Here is a 15957-nt window from a genome sequence, read left to right as displayed (position 1 = left end):
TTGAGCGTGGGGTCCTCGCTCTCAATGTTGACACATTTCACTGTTTTCTGTGGCTAAACAGAGGCTCAAGTGTTTGGCAACCAGGCAGCATAGTATTTTAATGGAGTGGCTACCCCATGCCAGGTTGCCATGTGCTCAGTCTGTTTGACTGTAGAAGAACACAACAAAAGCAGCTCCGAAAAGAGGAGGAGAGAAGATAATTAACTAGTGGAGAAGCCTGTAGGAAAGGATTTTAGGGAAAGCGTCATCAGGGGAGTTTAAAGTTTTACTTTTCATGACTTCTCACAGCTGAAAAAAATCCTGCTGTCATCACTTTTTATTTACACTGCAGCTATTGCTAGCATGGAGAGAAGCCATTTTGTTTTGTGCCTGTAGCTGGGAATTAAGCTAACAGGAAGCTCAAAATAAGCTTCTAGGTAACAGTTTCTTTCTTTAACAATCGCATCTTCAAGGTTGTCCAGACATATATCCCACTCCCCCGAGGCTTGTGTTCAGCTATCTTTCAGTTGTCATCTGTTGGGGTCACGCTAACAAAGACGGGCATGCTAAAAAGCTCAAAGCAATGGCGGTGAGATCCAAGCTAAATCCCTCACCTGTCTGCTCCGAGGACTTAGCCCTGTGAAACAACTACACATTCCTCCCTTTCAATAATAGCCTTTCTTCTCCTTTCCTCATTCTGTCCTTTTTTCTTCTTTTCTTTTAAGAAGTCTGCTTGTTTGAACAGAGAAATATTTTAAGAGGCTTGTAACTCTGCTGTGTGTGTGTGCACATGTGAGTGTGTGTTGGATGCGGCCATAGGGACGAATGCTTCGGTGCCCTCCCCTGTTATTAGGTCTGCCCTGTCATTACAGGATTAGAGCATAGGGGTTGGCTTTTTCATGTATGAGTGTATTCCTGTGTGTATGATGTGCGTGTACACATGTATTTTCCTGCAAATGATCTCCATGAGTGTGTTTGTCATCCTACAGTTTTTCTCACACAATCAGAGTTAGCAGAGAAAACAAATGTCACTGACATTTCTCCCCCCTTGCGTTTGTTATGTTAATCCCAGGTGCATTTGACCTGTATCATAAATAACACTATTGTGAGGCCATTGTCAGCTTACTCAAACAGTGACTCGCTAATTGAACAGTCTTCGTGAGCTGTAGGAGGTTGAAAACATTCCCCTTTACGCTGCATGTCACATCTATCACAGCACAGCATGAAAACAGGAGTTGAGATAGTATATGCATCAGCATAAAACAGAGAAGAGAAAGAGGAATAAAACAGGTCAGACCTTTCCCTTCACAGCTAAGGAAAGAGAGTGAAATGAGTGGAGGATATGTGAGTATTTATTAAAAAAAAAAAAAAAGAAGCATGAAAGAGTCTTGTTTGTGTCTTCATGTAATGCTAAACTCCAGCTCCTGCACACTTCCTCCCTCCTGAACGTGTTTCAAGGCTGACATTTGCATGTTCATTTGCCTGATTTACTCTGTACTTTTTTCTCTCCCAATCTTTCCCACCGTCGCTTCACTTCCAGCTTTCGAATGAAGACAAACGTAAAGAGCTCAAAGGCAAACAAGAAGCAGCTTCTGCGTACAGGGGGACGGTCTTGCAGTCACAGTTGTTTCTCCCTCAACCTGTTTTTCTGGTTTCTCTTCAGCCTATTTTTATTTTTCCACTGTCACAACCTGGCCCATTAGGCAGGCCGCCAGCACAGTCCTATAAGCTTTACCTGTTTGTTGCTTTAAAAAATACCTTTCTCTCCTTTATTCTGTTTTACTTTGCCTCTGTCGTCTTGCGTGAGGAACAGAGCAGGAGTTTGGCGTACAAAAAATGGGCGCTTTGTGCGTGGGCACAGAGCTCTTTATTATCCAGTTTGTTTTGTTTTATTTGTGTAGGTGTTTATTGTTAGTGACTGCGCAGGTGTCTGAATTTGCTTAGCATTCATTAATATAACAGCATTCTTCCATCACCTGATGTGTTATTCACTCATATAGAAGTATATTGTGTAGAGACAAATGTAGACATGGACAGGCTCAGACAGGGAGGGAGCGGCTGGGTGAGGTCAGGGTCATTCAGTCTTTTCGCTTTGGCCCATTGACTCAGGATTGGTGCTCCACTTTGGGCACAATGCAGGGCTTTGCACAATACACACACACACACACACACACACACACACACACGCACACACGCATACACATGCACACACATGTAGAGGTTAAACAATGCAGACGCAACCAGAAGAGAAGGGTTACCGCTGCACATTCGCTCCATGAATGACCTGCTGTTTGAACCACTGAGTCAGACTGCATGTGTTTTTGCGTATCTGTCTCTCTGCTCCCCAGCTCTCGTTCTTTCTCTCTCATTTCTGTCACCCCCTCCCCTCTTCCCCCGTCTTTGACTCCCCCCTCGGTCTGTCATTGTGTTTCACAGTGTTGTCATTTTCAGCAAGGTCAGCTCTAATGACAAGCCGACCAACCAGCCATACACACACGGCCCAGTCATAACAATAAACAGCAGGCAGCAGAGGTGTATCATTTTCACACCACACTGGCTTACCTGCCTGCGTAGCTGTAGGTAACAGGTCCCAAATCACACACTGTCACCGTATGAGTCAGGGGAAGTCCCGCAGCTAATATACACTGACACAGTTCCAGAGATGAAAACACAAGTAGAGCCTTATTTGCTCAAGTGACAGATATGGCTTATTGCACAAAAAATTGGTGTTTGGTAAAAGCAGACTGTGTTCACGTCCTCGGTCGGCACACAGAAAATATTGGACAATGACAAGAGAAAAAGAGAAAGAAGTGTTTATGACAAAGTTTGTTAGCAGGATTTGACCCCCAGCTGCTGCGGGTACATGATATTCACTTCATCTCACAGAGCCACTCCCAGAGAGACAGATCTCACTGCATGAAGCAGCTCACACTGAAGCTTCCAGACCATTTCGCCTCAGGGCAACAAGCCAAAGCTACATTTGAAATCTGATTGCATGTGATCTTTTTTTTCCCACTCAAAAGACGTGTCTCCCTTTGGCTGGAACTCTCTTAGAAGTCATGTTTTCTCCACAGAGCAAAAAGCACGTACAGACACTGTCACTCAAAGCACGAGGAGTTGGAATTCAGTGGGAATTTCCAGCTGTAGGAGCATGCTGTCTCCACATAGCTAGACATAACTCATAAGGGGTCTTTGGGGTCTTTGTCACCCCTGCTACTCCTGAATGCAGCGGCGTTTGCAGCAGATATTTGGCAAAAGGATACTCAACTACTGAGGTTTTCTCTTTTATTTTGCTCTCAAGTCCTGTTCCCTGTCAGCTTACCTAGTTTTTCCAGAGATGAAAGAGAGAGGCAGAGGAAACCTCAGAGATGGTGGTGAAGTAGCACAGTGAGCTGAGAGACTATATCGGTTCATCCCCTGCAACTGTAACAGGAAAAATAGAACATCTCGCACTTCTCTTCCCCACGACTGGGGACAGTGCAAGCTCACTCCCTGGCAGTGCCCGTTTCATCATCTTTTACTATCTTGTAGAACAGCACAGCGGTTGAGATAATAACGGTGGCTGCGCACTGCGCCTTGAGCGCCAGGTAGTAAAAGACTCAACATTTATAGTCTTCCTTCCCTGCTCTCACAAAGACTCTGTCTTTGCCAGAAGAAACAAGACAGTGGAAAGTGTGGAAAAGAAAGGGGATTAGCAGGAGAGATCCCCGTCCACCATTTTGTCTGTGTCGTGTGTGTAACGGTTGTGCGTTTCCTCAGAGTGTAAAAAGTAGGAGAGGGAGAAGCAAGGTAAATTTGAAGTGTATGTGTTCAAGTATTGACACAAAGTGAATCCAATTGAATTGTATTGACCTCTGTTCCTCTCAAGAGCGCCTCTTTTGTGACACTAACTTTATAACCCCCCTCTCCATTCAAGCCTTCTGTTGGCTGTATATCTTCTTGAGTTTTACAACCTGTTACTTGCACCATGTGTGTGCGTGTTATCAATTGTGTGTGTGTGTGTGTGTGTGTGTGTGTGTGTGTGTGTGTGTCCCGCAGCGCCCTGTTGGAAGCGGAACTGTTTCCCAGTGAGACTGAGACTGTTGTTTCCTTTCCCCCCTGCATAAAAGCAAACGTCTAATTGAGACTAATTAGCCAAACAAGGCGCTGCAATAAAATGTCACATAACTCCTCACGGATCACCCACCTAGATCTCTGTCACGCTCTCCCACCGTCTCTCCTTTCTGTCACAAGCAGACATACTGTTCCTCTTTGGCTAATTGTATCTTTTGTGCTCGCAAAGTCCGCGCTTTTCTGCCACTGACTCATTCATTGAGTTATCTGAACTTTGGTGAAATTATCTTATCTCGTTGGCCAAACAGCTTCTATGAGGTTGTAAAACTATTGAAAGTTCTATTGATCTCCTTTGTCTACCTTGTTACCCTTTTTTGACCTGGTTGTTTTCTTTCTGCTCCCGTTTGCAGAGACGCTGATGGACACAAAGTGGGCCACGACAGAATTAGCCTGGACTGCACACCCTGAGACTGGGGTAAGTGTGTGTGCTTTTGTATGCCAAGATTATAAGACTGATTATTGGAGACCTGAAGCAGAGAGAGAAGGTTAAAGTGTGATTCATACATAAATGTGCCATATTTTCTTGATTTGCTTGTAGTTTAAACTCCCAAATGTATGTGAATGTGCACATATTTGCTTTCAAAGGTATCAAGTGCATGTCGATGTCTCTTTGAAGTTAAGCACTCCTCTTCACCTTCATTGGCATATCCCTCAACAGGATATGTTTTAAGACTTAACAGGATGCGCTTTTTAGCAGCAGAAAAAGATACACTGCAATCCAATTTCACCGACCCGCCCAGTCACAGATGTTCCCTTCCTCATGCCTCAGTGCGCTGAAAACATGTGAAAAACATCAGTTTCCTCATGAACTAATCCTTTAAACTCTGAAATATTTCTTGGTGTTGACCTATTGCACGTCCAGGCATCCAAATCTACCGCACACAAAGTGCCAGTGACAGCCTCATCGGGCTTTCCCATGTGGTCCCCACAAAGGCCTAAAGAGGGGTAAAAGAGTTCTGACCCCTCCTCAGATAGACTTCAAAGACCCCAGCACTCCTCCCCTTGCCTTTGTGTGGCCCTCTGACTTGGCCCTTGTGTTATGGAAGGTGGGCCCCCATTTTTTATATTTTGTTTTTACCCCAATGCCCTGGCAGGGAGATTCCACCCCAGCTGTTCAGCAGCCGCCCTCTCTGTGTATTCTCCCTTTCCTTTACTTCCAAGTAACTAAGCACTAATGAAGCCTGACACACAAACCACCTCAGCTGCAACAATCAGTAGCACAAACCCCCTCACAGCCTTCTGTGCCCCTTCTTCCCCTTCCGCCTTCCCTCCTCCCATCCGTCGATCTTCTTCTCCCTCCATGTGCCCCCCTCCTTCTCATTAAGTGACAATGCAGAGATGCTCCCACAGGTCCCATGCAGAATGGCACAGGAGCTGAAAAACGCCTCCCAGTCTCTTTTCCAAGCAAACCCGCAACAGATGCTCCTTTTCAGACACATGCATACAGTCGAGAGCCTGTTGCACTCCAGATTTCCCACATCACCACCCAAAAGACTGGAGAGGAGTTTCTCCCCTGCCTTTTTTGTCTCTTATTTTGCAGCAGAATGAGCCACAGTTGGTGGTTGTCCCTGAGTTATCTATCCACCATTTATGTATTCCCTCTTTTTATGTTGCTCTTGTTTGTGTTTGTGTGCGCAACGCATTGTGTGCATGTTTATTTCTTCGCTTTTGAGGTCCTGAAATGAAACTTTGCAGCCTTTTTTTGTTCAGGGTGATGAGTGCTTTAAGAGGAACCGAAACTGTGTCCGAATAAAGCAACACAACAACAAAGCGAAAGAGCCGGGAGAGGGAGGGAGAGCAGTGAGACCGAGATTAAATAAAATCCAGAGAAATGTCCATACAGAGCGAGGCAGCCTATAAGAGTAAACAAAATCAATTTCCAAGAAAAAACTCTTAGAAATAGACCCACTCACAGACTACAGACACTCTCCCAGGGATGCTGTCCAGCCAAGTGTGAGTCACAGCGTCTCTATCCTTGTTTCAGAGTGTTGCACAACACAGATAAAGCAACAGATAAAAAAGCTGCACAGAAGGAGCATAAGCTGTGTCTATTTTTGACGGCGAACCATGAGACTACTTGCATGTAGGTGCTACTATAACTGCAAACACTCTTGGTATGAAAGCTGAGTGGGGAAGCAATTTGTGAAAGTCTATTTATAGGATTATGTTTAATTAAAGTACAAGTATTACGATGTGTGCAAGGAACTACTTTCACATACCTCAATTGAAGTGATCGTGTGTGTACATGTATTCTTTCCACCTCCGTGTCTGCACTTTGGTATGTGGATTTGTTAGTTTCTCTGTCTGTAGCCTGTAGCATGTGTGCGTAATGCAACTCTGTGTGCATGTCAACACCCATCTGGAGCCACATGTCTGTTTTTACCTGTACTCCCAATTTTCACCATGTCACCCTCTTTTGTCCTTACACTGTATCATTTATCTTCCAAAACAGATGGATCATAGAGGGGGAATTCCACTTTATTATGTCTCTCCCCAGACTTGGGGTGACACCCACACTGAAAACCGTACACCCGCTGACTTAGCTTGTAGAGATAATAATTATTGTTAGTGTATCACTGGCTTCTCACCAAATACCCAGCATGCTAATACACGTTATGAACAAGCTGTGATAGCTCTAAAATTAGCCTTGGAGAGCTGTCATACCAACAACAAGCAGAGAAGTAAAAGCTACATACTTACTCCAGCTCTGGACTTTTTGGAGCCTTCACATTTTAGCTTAGCCTCAGGCTAAAGAGCTCAACTTCCTAGTTAAACAATCAAGTTTGACTATGCTGATTTCAAGGCTCTACCAGGAAATTCTCACCGTGAATGAAAGTGTAAAGACAAGACAGGAAAAAAGGAATGAAATCACCAGTGAAATAGTCTAAAAAACTTCAAAGTCCTTTCCTATTCAATATTCATATTGAAAGTCCCCTCCACAGGGTCATATCTCTGTCAAAACATTTCAGAATTTGTTTTGGCTATGGATCTTCAAGGAGGATACTGAAGTGCGTCACAGTTATCGTTCATGGTTATCTAAAAGTAAAATTTGAAGCTTTGATTGGAAAGGACAAAGAGAAAACAGAGTGGATCGCAAATCTTTCATAACAATTCATCTTGTTGGCAATCGATGCCAAGAAACTTGACCCTTTCTCACATGACCTACTTAATTCATTCGGGGTTGGTAAGCAGGCGCTCAGAATGTTTAGCCACTGGTGCGCATCTCAGGGGGATGACCCTTTTTTAACACACACACAGACACACACACACCCACAATAAGACATCTACACATAGTCCGTGCACACACATAGGAGAGACAAGCACACAAGCAAACACACACAACTTATTACACACCCACAAACACTTGGCTGGGTTGCTCTTTTGCAGCGGGTGATTTATTATAGCAAACTAAATACCCATTGACACTTCATGCTTTTAGCTGTCCCATTGACCTGGCTGGCGATTATCGATTCCCTCTGGTCGCTTCCTTCTTTGCTCTCTCATCAGGCCTTCATTTTAATGCCACAGCATTAGAAGTACGCCCATACTCGCTCTCCTTTCCTCATGGCCTCTGGGGTCTTGGATGAATAGCCTTGTCTCCAGCACATCCATATTGCAGCCTTAATTAAGATGCTCAGAGCTGCGATGGAAACAACTGGCTCTGGAGAACAAATTTTCATGTTATGCCAGAGTTTTGAGCAACCGTCAAAATTTCTGTGGTAGACTTTGGTCTGGAAATTAAAGTCTTTTTACTTTGTTAATGTTTCTTGGTGTTCATGTTTTAGTTTCTCAGTGATGCAGCAGGAACAACAGAAGCTCTAAGGCTCAATCTCATGGATCTTAATTTTGATGAATGTAAAGCAGTGGGCTCAAGCATTCATGACACGCCAAAAATTAGACTGCTTTGACTGATTTCATTTTGCTCTATTTAATTTTCATACCAATTGTCTTTTGAACTCTTTAATGCACTGCCATGCCTCATGCAAAGTGGTTTGAATTGGCTTTGTATTTGAATGGCACTATGCAAATAAAGTTGCGAGGCCTTGGCTTAGTTAAAAACTAAATGCACTCCATTTCTGTGATAGGAAAGGGGAGCAGATCCCTCAGCACACATGCAGACTCACAAAGATATGTTATACACACAGGAATCGCTATTTGAAGTGAAATGATTTAATCGTGGTGTCCTCATTCGAGATTGAAAAATGCATTAGATTACAGTGTCTCAAAGAAAGCTTTTACAGTCTAGTTTGCTTGCGCTCGTTTAATGAAGCTGGTAATCAAAGTTTAGAAAAATTAATCCCATTTTATCCAAAGTAATTCACCCCCTGGGTACTGTGGTAGCACTGAAAGATGTAGAGGAGTGTAAGAACAGAGAGGCATGAAGGTTAACCGGCGTCTTTATTAGAGGACGTTGCGATCATTGCTCTGTAATTGAAGAGTAATTGGTTGTGAAGCAATGTGACTGCGACTCCCAAACAGATATGAGATAAACATGCTGTGGTGGCTCTGTGGTGGGGACGTGACAGGTTGCTGTAATTGTGATGAATTTGCAGTTCCCGTCTCTGTCTTTTCGCTACAGTAGCCAGAGATGAAAGGCGTAGCATGGCAAAAGCAGGGGACTAAATTGAAAATACCCAAAAGTAGAGCAAGGGGGGTGCTTGTGCTTTTTTGTCCTCCTCAGGTTCCAACCTCTGGTCTTTTTATTTCATTCTGTCTTTACCATTCAAGTTGACTAAATGTTCTTTGATTTTTAATTCAAGATTCAAAGGGTAAATGGGAGCATGGTGGTTTTGGTCCTTGTCAAACTTAATCTGTAAAAAGCAGCAGACACTTGCAACTTGTAATTCATTTATGCCTCTCTTCTTACCTTGCAGTGGGAAGAGGTGAGTGGATACGATGATGCCATGAACCCCATCAGGACTTACCAAGTCTGCAATGTTCGTGAACTAAACCAGAATAACTGGCTACGCAGCGACTTTATCCCAAGAAAGGATGTGCTACGTGTATATGTGGAGATGAAATTCACTGTACGTGACTGCAACAGCATTCCAAACATCCCAGGTTCCTGCAAAGAGACCTTCAACCTGTTCTACTATGAGTCGGACTCAGACTCAGCCACAGCCACCAGTCCATTCTGGATGGAAAACCCTTATGTGAAGGTGGACACTATTGCCCCAGATGAGAGCTTTTCCATGCTCGAGTCTGGACGGGTAAACACTAAAGTCAGAAGTTTCGGGCCCTTGTCCAAAGCTGGGTTCTACTTAGCTTTCCAAGACCTTGGTGCTTGCATGTCCCTCATATCAGTGAGGGTCTTTTATAAGAAGTGCTCTACCACTATTGCCAACTTTGCTGTTTTCCCCGAGACAGCAACTGGGGCTGAGGCAACGTCCTTGGTCATTGCTCCAGGAACATGTGTCCCTAATGCTCTGGAGGTGTCCGTGCCACTGAAGCTGTACTGCAACGGAGATGGCGAGTGGATGGTTCCGGTTGGAGCCTGTACGTGCTCAGCTGGTTTTGAACCGGCCATGAAGGATACTCAATGTCAAGGTAAGTGTTTTCACAACAGATGGTCATTTCAGGTTTCACACAGTCAGTACAAACTACACAGTTTATGAGCTCTGTGGTAAAAGTGACTCAGAGACAATGAGTGCACTTGTAGTGCACTATTACTATTTTGCATTTTACCTTCCTGGAAAAATAACGGTGGGATCAGGGGATTTTCCCTCGGCGTTCAATAATTTATTGCATTATTGCTGCTGAGAAGTTACATTTACATTTAAGAAGCATATATCACATGGTCCAACGCAGAGTGAATTACAATGTGTGAGTAGTAAAGGTTCCCACTGAAGGACACTTCATCTCAACCAATGCCTACTGTGGACACACTGATTGCTCATGAGATTGAATCTGTATTGTTTCGTCTACAGGTTACAGCCTCTATCACTAAACTGTCCAGCTGCCACATTATTATGAGCTATTTATATGCCCTGTATTTTTTGACACAGTAATCCAACGACTACAAGGTAGAATAAAACACACTAGATGACACTGTCAGCAGGTGAATGTTCACCTCTATGACCTCAGTTTTGCCTGGCAGCTGGTTGCTAAATAAATGGAAATGCAGGGGGAGGCTGTTTGCTTCTGCAGGCTCGAAGGCTCTGTGATGGTTTCAGGTCTGATGGAAAACATGACGGGTTCACAGAGGTTGAGAGCAAGGTGAATTTAAACAGCAAGGTCTCAGCTGAAATGGAGTGCAGGTGACAGCAGGAGGATCGGGGAGGATAAATGGAAAATGTGTGTGTGTTGAGGGGTATGAGGGCGTAAAATTAGGCTTGGAGAGTGTAGGTCAAAAGGAGACAGCAGAATGAGAAAGTGACAGAGGTTCTGACTGGGATATTGATCAGCAGGGTTGAGTTTGAGGTGTCTGAGCATGAACGGTTTATGTATGTTTCGGCATCCTTCTTGGCTGACTGGGTTCAGAGACGCGAGGTTTGAACATAGTCTGTGACGGCATAGACACAGCTTTAGGCAAGTGCTAAATATTGATGTGTGTTCAGTTTGAGATGGAGACTGTGTAGGTTTGAGGGGGTAGAGTAAATCTACAGCCTGGCATGTATGGTTAAAAACTCATTTGTTTGTTCTTGGCAGCTCAAGGTTAAAGCCCTGGCAACTGGGCCCTGATAAAATGCTCTCTAATCAGGCAGCACTGGAAACCACAAGGGATAAATCTCCCTCTCCTCACCTCTCCTCATATACCCTCTCCTCGGGTCCACCCTCTTTTACAACTGGTGTACTCCACACTCGTTTCTCATCACTTTTTTGCCACCCATCTTCCTTTTCCACTTCACTCTCTGTGGTCAAACATGAAATATCCCCCACGGCCCCACAAACACAGCTCTCCCTCTCTTTACTCTCCTCCCATCCCTTTATAAACTGGAGGCTGCTCCTCTCATTAACACACCACCGGACTTACTGTAAGAATATCTGCATTAATATTAATTGATGCACCTTTTTTTGGCCTTTCTAGTCGTTTCCTGCACATTTTCACCCCAGTAGTCCTTACTTTTTTTTTTCTTCATGCTCCACACTTTCCAATTTCAGCATACATTCTAATCAGTTCCTTAAGCTCTATGTTCTGCATGAGAGGATAAGACACAGGGGAGTGGGGAATGGGGGGAAAATGCCTGCAGGATTAGCATTTTCAATGCCTCCACCTCTTCCACCTCTCCCTCCCTTTTTCTCCAGCCTCTTGTCTCTCTTTCTTCCTCATTCTTTACTGGTTCCTCGGAGGGGGAAATGGATGAAAGGAAGAAGATGACCCCTTTACTCGCTGGAAGTGATTGATCAGCACTTTTAGCTCTTCTCTCTCTCGAAAATAAAAAAAGGAAGAAAGAAGAAGAAGCTTCCCCCCCCGACATCTTTCATTAGGCTAACATGTTCAAATCCAACTCTCATCCCTCAGCCAGATGAGAAATGGCTTGCAGTTTACTTTTGTGGAGTGAACTCAAATGAACTCATATGGGTCATGCAGCCTAACACATGAAGTAGTTCTCCCACTTTGTAAAACTGGAGGTCATTTCTTATCTCTACATCAACAGCGCGGTCTGTTAGTCAGAGGTGTGGATGACTCTGATTAATGGTGGAAGAACAAATACACTTAGTGCAAATGTACACGGTGCAGTCAACTAGCGGTTTTGTGCTAATATTGACCTTTTAGAAATGGGACAACAGCAGGAGCAGGAAGTGGTCTGCAGTAGGTTTGACCCCCAACCTTGATTCTGTTTTTTCAACAGGAGGAGAAAAACAAATGTAGGAGCTGTGGAGATAATTATCATTCACAGGGGACAAACATTGAGCTGTGGCCTTGACGTTGACGAGCTAACGCACTAGCGGGTCAGCTCATCAACTGGCCCCTGTAAACTTTGACTGTCTTACCCACGCTTGTCTTTTTTTATTAAGCACTGCGGCAAACTCATTCATCTTTTAACGAGACTGTTTATCAAAGATATGGAGCCTGCCAAAGTGTTCTGGTTCACAGTGCCGCTGTTAGTGTATCCCCAGTACTTCTGCAGCTTATCACCTGAGTTATAAACATCCAAACGGCTGCTATAAATGGAGATAGGACGCTAACAAAGGCTAGCAGTGTTTTCATCTGATTTACAAGGCTTCAACAATCAAGAGCCAGTTTAGAAAAACAGCACTGATGTTGTTTTGCACAGAGCTGGGATGCAGGCTTACTGTACTTTGTTAGAAAACCTCTTTGAGTACATAAAAACTACTCAAGGACAACACAGTGTAAACAAAAATATATCTTTGCACAGTTTTCTATTAAACCATGTTCGTTTGAACATCTCCTGGCATTATGTTCTCTCCCTGTTTAGGTTTATGTGTTTTTCATTGAAGAATACATTCAGATGAAAGCTGATTACATCTTTGCATCCAATTGGCAAATAGCAAATGGGTGGTCCATTTAAACTGCTTCAGCCTGCGTACTTTTGCTGCTTCTTTGCTGCTGCTCTGCTCCCTACCTTGGGTTTTCATGCACATGAAAGAGAAGGGATATGTGCTCTCCCAACCTCAGGGTTGGCGTTCCACTTTGGCATGTGGAAGGGAGGGAGCTCCCAGAAAAGAGCCACAATGCCGTTGGACTGACTGAATTGTTTTACACATTTCTACTAGAGCTAGAATAACAGTTAAATACAATTAAATATGGTGGTAGATTCTTAAATACAAAAGATTTCCCAGGTAAAGGGTATTATGTTAACTCAAGAATGAGAGTTTGTAAAAATTGGAGCTTGACCAACGTTTGATAGATGCTTTGAGATGCTTTTTATCTGTTGCCTTCTCCCAAACCTTTAAGCTTAGCTAAATTAACTCACTTCTGTCTCCATTTTTCTGTTTTTCATCAGCTTGCAGCCCTGGTACCTTCAAGTCCAAGCAGGGAGATGGTTTCTGCCTACCATGTCCAGCAAACAGCCGTGCCAGCTCAGGAGCATCGAGTGTTTGTTCCTGTCGAAATGGTTACTACCGCTCAGACACTGATTCTCCAGACTCCCCTTGCACCAGTGAGTTGAGACTGCTTTCAGTTTATTCATCACATCTGCATGTTTTAAAGTGGCATTGATAATTGATCAAACTGTTAAAACACTTTGGTTAGAAAACCTGAGCCTTGCATGCTTTCATTTCCTGTCTTAATAACAAAGTGGGATCATGCCTGATATTGAGACAGTAATCATTTGTATTAGTAACAATATAACAAATTCTAGACAGTGTGGGAATTATTCCCTGTTCAGACTTTGAACATTGCCCTCGATAGCTGATAAACCTCCGAGGAGTGTGTTCCCACCACACCACACAGAACAAGTCTGCTTGCTTTCCCAGCGCTATCCTGAAATGTTATCATCCTACACCTCCCCCATCCACCTCAACACGAGCTCTATTTGTTTCCAGTGCTTCCGCTGCCGTTCCTTTACAGATAGACAGTGGAGGATTTTTTTTTTTTTGTAGCTGCGCAATCGCTGAGAGAAAACACGCACACGCAGGAGCTAATTCATTCGCTAGTGAAGAGAGAAGAAGATCCTTTTTTGTGTTGCTGGGGTGGGGGGCTGATTCTCCCACAGTGCAGCCAGAGATAAGGCTTCGGTAATTGGATAAGAATTGCCAAGGCTCTGCCAATAGTTTGTCTCGCTCGTTCCCCCCAGCACTTTACACACATACACACGCACATGCATAAATACACACACTGGCACACAGTGAAATGAGCATGCGATTCAAATTTGAACTCCTGTCCTTTTTTTTCCTGAAGATCTGCTGGAACAGTCTCGTGGGACATGCAAGAGGAATTTGTCTAGTTAATGCTTTAAAAATCCACCAATACCAAACCACACAATTATGATGATAGCAGCAATGAAATAATGAATGTGTGTAAAATGGTATGTAAACTGTCTTAGGCTGCATGAATCTCAGTCTATTGTCAGGTTGTCACTGTGCTGCCACCAGGACAAATTTCTCTACACCTATTGTGCACGGAGATTAAATTCATTCTCATTCCAAACCGATTTACGCTTTACCTCTCTTTTTCAGCCGTTCCCTCTGCACCACGCAGTGTCATCTCCATCGTGAATGAAACCTCACTCGTGCTGGAATGGAGCGAGCCTCGTGACTTGGGCGGCCGTGAAGACACCTTCTACAACGTCATCTGTAAGAAGTGCCTGCCCGAGCGGGGAATGTGCTCTCGGTGTGATGACAACGTGGATATCTCGCCGCGCCACCTGGGCCTGACCCAGCGCAGAGTGGCTGTCCGCAACCTCCAAGCTCATACACAGTACAGCTTCGAGATCCAAGCGGTCAATGGGGTTTCCAACAAGAGCCCGTACACACCCCAGTTCTCCACTGTGAACATCACCACAAATCAGGCTGGTAGGTAAAGTGCAGCCTCATGGCTCCCTGTCAGGGATCAATAGTGAAGTTTTAGGTGCTTCCAGCATTTAGAGGTTGGGGAAAAATGCAAAAGAATACATTCTCAGCTTAAACAGTGGAGATCAATTTCTTGTATGCATGTAGGAGTATGTTACATATTTCCCTTTGAACAGGGATTGAGCAGGAAGACATTCTTCTGAATGGGCTTAGAAAAGGGACCTTTTTCACACGCCCACACCATGCTCTGTACTAACGCCGCTGCAAATAGCAATAGCGAGGCAGTGTGTATTCAAAGTGTTGAACCTTCAGTATTCTAGCTGCCCACTGCTTCCAACCCACCGCTCCTCCAGCCCACAGCAACAACAGGAACCAGGCCAATGAAGCAGTCACCGCGGAGATTAAAAATTTCAGGCACAGAAGACAGAAACCCGACTGATGCACAGAATAATTCAGGGTAGAAATGATAAGCTATTGCTTTTGTGCAGTTTAACATTAGGTGAAGTCTCAATTCATTGTCAGGGTTAATGCTTTGAGTTTTGGAGGGTATGTAGGGTTGAGGGTGGATAAGTCGATTTTTCAATCATTTTTACCCAAGAAACAGTCCCATTACTCAGTGTGATTGAGCTCATAAATTTTAATGCTGTTAAGGGTTATTTTACCCTTTATTTTCTTTAAGTTTATCACATGGTTGAGGTTCTTTAAGGGCTCTTAAACTTAGCTCCGAATGTGTTTTGTAGCTTTGTTAAGTTTGTTATATCAGCCCCAAGGATTATCTCTTACTCTCCCCCATGTCATCTGTCTCTTCTCTCATTCGGCCTCGTCCTTCTAACCTCTGGCCTTGAGTTCCTGCTCCTGAAAGATGCTCTAAGGAATGCCTTCTGTTTGCTGGACTAGGACCCAAAGACCCAACAGGGCCTCATGTGAGGGTCTCATTGTTTAACTCCAGGTCTGGCACTGGGCTGACAGAGACGGCTGTCCATCTTTGGTGCTTGGGGTCACTTGGCTGCAGAGACAGAGAGAAGGGTGAAAGGGAAACGAAGGGCAAGAGAGCATCAACTGTGATCAGATTATCCTCTGGTGTAGTCCCCAAACCATCCCTGCATATGCATTCACCTTTTAAGAACCTAAATAAATACGAGGGCGGTGATAAGCCCTGGAGGCCACCTCCATGGTTACTCCAACGTCTCTCCCGGAGGAGGGCCCCTAATCCCCTGGCTAGAGTAACCAGGGGATCTGCCTAGGAAGCATTGTCTTCTAGGGGAGAAAGAGAGACAGGGAGGGCCTTTGGTGGACAGAGCTGGTGTGGGAGGGAAAGGACCACGGAAGGAAGGTTTTCGGGCGACAGAGAAACAGAGGAATGTCTGGCTGAAAACACAGACAGCAAAAAGAAACTAAATGCAAGGGGGTGGATCAAAGAGCTAAAATGTGGGGATTAAAAAGCTCGGA

The 15957-nt window shown here is 44.3% G+C and overlaps 1 protein-coding gene across 8 annotated transcripts in view; it reads left to right on the top strand.

Moving 5' to 3' along the window:
• ephb3b (eph receptor B3b) overlaps positions 1 to 15957 on the top strand; it is a 263194-nt gene that overhangs the window by 229168 nt on the left and 18069 nt on the right. For all 8 annotated transcript variants that reach the window (XM_074669078.1, XM_074669075.1, XM_074669077.1 and 5 more), the window contains exons 2-5: positions 4443 to 4507; positions 8967 to 9639; positions 13002 to 13157; positions 14176 to 14511. In XM_074669078.1, the coding sequence (XP_074525179.1) occupies positions 4443 to 4507; positions 8967 to 9639; positions 13002 to 13157; positions 14176 to 14511 (1230 nt within the window). The remainder of the gene's footprint in view (positions 1 to 4442; positions 4508 to 8966; positions 9640 to 13001; positions 13158 to 14175; positions 14512 to 15957) is intronic.

The sequence above is a fragment of the Halichoeres trimaculatus genome, unplaced genomic scaffold, assembly GCF_033239565.1.
Source record: "Halichoeres trimaculatus isolate MK-OKI-2021-1 unplaced genomic scaffold, fHalTri1.1 fHalTri1_scaffold_4, whole genome shotgun sequence".
NCBI lineage: Eukaryota > Metazoa > Chordata > Actinopteri > Labriformes > Labridae > Halichoeres > Halichoeres trimaculatus.
The sequence above is the reverse complement of the archived record's forward strand: the minus strand, read 5'-3'. Positions and strand labels throughout refer to the sequence as shown.